At 40.0% G+C, this 3,206-nt stretch overlaps 1 protein-coding gene across 1 annotated transcript; it reads right to left on the bottom strand.

Moving 5' to 3' along the window:
- Window positions 1-354: 354 nt before the first annotated feature.
- On the bottom strand, window positions 355-2,193 carry LOC145119782 (uncharacterized). The gene is made up of 2 exons (XM_079055515.1): window positions 1,693-2,193; window positions 355-1,542 (listed from the first exon to the last, which is right to left on the bottom strand). Exons 1-2 carry the CDS (start codon window positions 2,191-2,193, stop codon window positions 355-357), a joined length of 1,689 nt encoding a protein of 562 aa, XP_078911641.1.
- Between the last annotated feature and the right edge of the window lie 1,013 nt (window positions 2,194-3,206).

The raw sequence follows: 3,206 nt of genomic DNA, 5'->3' as shown, positions 1-3,206 counted from the left end.
AATTGCAAAATTGCTCGCATCACACATTATTTCAAATGGAAGCTCCCAATTTGGAGGTTGGATTATTGGAGCGGAGGTGAGTAAGTCTTTGAGTTTGTCAAAGGCTTCTTGACATGCAACATTGAAGTCAAAATTAACATCTTTTTGGAAAAGGAGGCACATCGGTCGCGTAATCTTCGAGAAATCTTTGATAAATCGTCTATAGAATCCCGCATGGCCTAAGAAAGATCTTACTTCTCTAACACATGTTGGGTAAGGAAGGGTTTGTATGATATCAATTTTGGCTTTATTGACTTCAATTCCCTTTTTGGAGACGATGTGTCCCAAGATGATGCCTTGATTGACCATAAAGTGTCACTTCTCAAAGTTTAACACCAACTTCTTCTCAATGCACCTTTTCAAAATCTTCTTAAGGTTATCTAAGCATTCATCAAACGAATTGCCATACATTGTGAAGTCGTCCATGAACACTTCAATTATATTCTCAACATACTCAGAGAAAATGCTCACCATGCATCTTTGGAATGTGGCGGGGGCATTGCATAATCCAAATGGCATCCGCTTGTAGGCAAACGTGCCAAAGGGGCATGTGAAGGTCGTCTTGTCTTGATCTTCGGGGGCAACAGGTATTTGATGAAAACCCAAGTATCCATCGAGGCAACAATAATGCGATTTGCCCGCCAATCTCTCGAGCATTTGGTCGATGAAAGGAAGAGGAAAATGATCTTTTCGTGTGCTTGAATTTAACTTTCTATAATCAATGCATACCCTCCATCCATTTTGAACTCGAGTGGGTACCATTACTCCTTTGTTATTCTCAACAACCGTGATTCCTGTTTTCTTGGGAACCACTTGCACCGCACTAACCCATTTGGAGTCGGAAATTAGGTAAATCATGTCCGCATCAAGTAGCTTGATTATCTCTTTCTTGACAACTTCCATCATGGGAGGATTTAATCGTCTTTGAGCTTCCCTCCTAGGCTTACAATCATCTTCCATGAGTATCTTGTGAGTGCATACATTAGGGCTTATCCCCTTAATGTCCGCTATTGTAAATCCCATGGACTCTTTATGATCTTTCAAGGCTTCAATCAATTGGTTTTCTTCAAAGTCTTTCAATTGAGAAGATATGATCACCGGTAGAGTTTCATCTTGACCTAGATAAGCATATTTCAAATGGCTAGGTAAAACTTTCAATTCAAGTGTGGGTGGGTGGATTATGGAAGGTGGCATCTTGTTTGGAGAATGAGATAAGGCAACTTGAGAAACATCTTTTTTTGTTGAGTTGTTAACTTCTAAAGTTTTCACAATCTCTTCAACTTCGGAATCCAATGTATACATATCCAATGTTTTCTTCAAACTTTCACCATCAAGACTCATGTTGAGCACCATCTTCAAAAGATCCCCATTTGATAACTCGAATAATTCTTGGGTGATTGGTTCAATCACATCAACCCGATACAATGGAGAAATGTTGCTAGGATATCTCATGGCTTCAAAGATGTTCACGTGAATGGTCTCTCCATCAAATTCCATGGTGATCTTCCCATTATGGACATCAATAATTATGTGAGAGGTATTCATGAAAGGTCTTCCAAGAAGGATCATAGATGATTTGGAAGGGGTCTTCTCTTCAAGGTCAATGACATAGAAGTCCGCGGGAAATACTAGTTGATTGACTTGAACTAGTACATTCTCCAACACACCTCTTGGAAATACACTTGACTTGTCTGCTAATTGAATGATGACTCCGGTTTCTTCCAAAGGACCAACATTGAGAGATTGAAAAACCGAATATGTCATGACAATGATTGAGGCTCCAAGGTCTAACATGGCACTTTCAACATATAAATCACCAATGGTACAAGGGATAACAAACATTCCTGAGTCTTTGCATTTGGGTGGAAGCTTCTTTTGGATAACCGCGGATACATTTGCATTGACTTGAATCTTTTCATTCGCCTTAAACTTCCTCTTATTGGTGCACAAATCCTTAAGAAATTTGGCATAGCGCGTAATTTGCTTTATTGCATCCAATAGTGAAATGTTGATTTGAACTTTGCGGAAAGTCTCAAGAAATTCTTTCTCTTCCTCTTGTTTCTTTGAAGAAGCCAACCGGGAGGGGAAAGGTGGTGGTATGACCAATAGCTTGATGTTCTTTTTGGAAGAGTCGGGTTGATCATTGGTTGGCATAATCGGGTCCTTTGGAGTAGCTTCAACCTTCGGAGGTTCAACAAAAATAACCTCATCTTCTTCTCCTCTTGAAACTCTTTTGGGGTTGCTTTCTCCAAGGGTTTTTCCACTTCTTAAGGTTATTGCACTCACATTAGGGTTCTTCTCGGTTTGAGATGGAAGTTTACCCCTTTGTTCCATCTTGTTGAGAGCGGTGGCCAAGTCTCCAATTTGTGATTGAATGTTGGAGAAAGTGTTCTTGGTCTCTTGTTGAAATTGGGTTTGGCTTTGAGCAAGAGAAGTGACGAGTTCTTGAAGGCTCATTTGATGGTTACCACTTGATTGACCTTGTTATGGAGGTTGTTGGTAATTTGGAGGGTTATAAGGAGTTTGTGGATATGGAGGTTTTGGAAAGGATATTGCGGATGTTGGGGTCTCATCAAAATGTTTGGTGGATTTTGCTTTGGTGGGTATGGGTTGTTTGGGCTATTCCTCCAATTTGGGTTGAAGTTGTTTTGAAATCCCATGGGTCTTGGTTGACCTTGATATCCTCCCATTGCATTCACATCTTCCGGTTCACTTCCAAGAGTGGGACACTTATCTGTATAATGTCCCGTCATTGCACAAATACCGCATACCATCAATTGTTGACCATTTCCCACCACCATTTGACTTAGCACATTAGTCAAATCCAAGATCTTTGATTCCAAGTGTTGAGTGTTGCTAAATTCACCAACCACTTGTGGAGAATTTCTCTTCACTTCATTTCGAGTCCTAAAGTTCCGTTGATTTTGAGAAATGGTTCCAAAAAGTGATCTTATCTCTTGAGGTGTCTTGTTGAAGATGTCACCACCACTTAAAGCATCAATCATCCTTCAATCTTTTTCATTCATACCCTCATAAAATTGTTGAAGAAGTAGTTGTTCGGGAATGTTGTGTTGAGGACAACTTGTACACAAGTTGTTGAATCGCTCCCAAAAATCATGAAAAGTCTCATTCTCCCCTTGATGAATCCCTAAAATGTCACTTCTTTG

Source organism: Lactuca virosa, chromosome 1 (genome assembly GCF_052849685.1).
Source record: "Lactuca virosa cultivar CGN04683 chromosome 1, Lactuca_virosa_CGN04683_v6, whole genome shotgun sequence".
Classification (NCBI taxonomy): domain Eukaryota; kingdom Viridiplantae; phylum Streptophyta; class Magnoliopsida; order Asterales; family Asteraceae; genus Lactuca; species Lactuca virosa.
The sequence above is the reverse complement of the archived record's forward strand: the minus strand, read 5'-3'. Positions and strand labels throughout refer to the sequence as shown.

What these genes read in the sequence shown, in the direction of transcription:
- LOC145119782 (XM_079055515.1), bottom strand. Translation starts at nt 2,193, where the DNA reads ATGCCAACCAATGATCAACCCGACTCTTCCAAAAAGAACATCAAGCTA. An exon ending in CAAGAGGTGTGTTGGAGAAT is followed by an intron (nt 1,543 to 1,692) that starts GTACTAGTTCAA and finishes CATAATGGGAAG; the next exon opens with ATCACCATGGAATTTGATGG.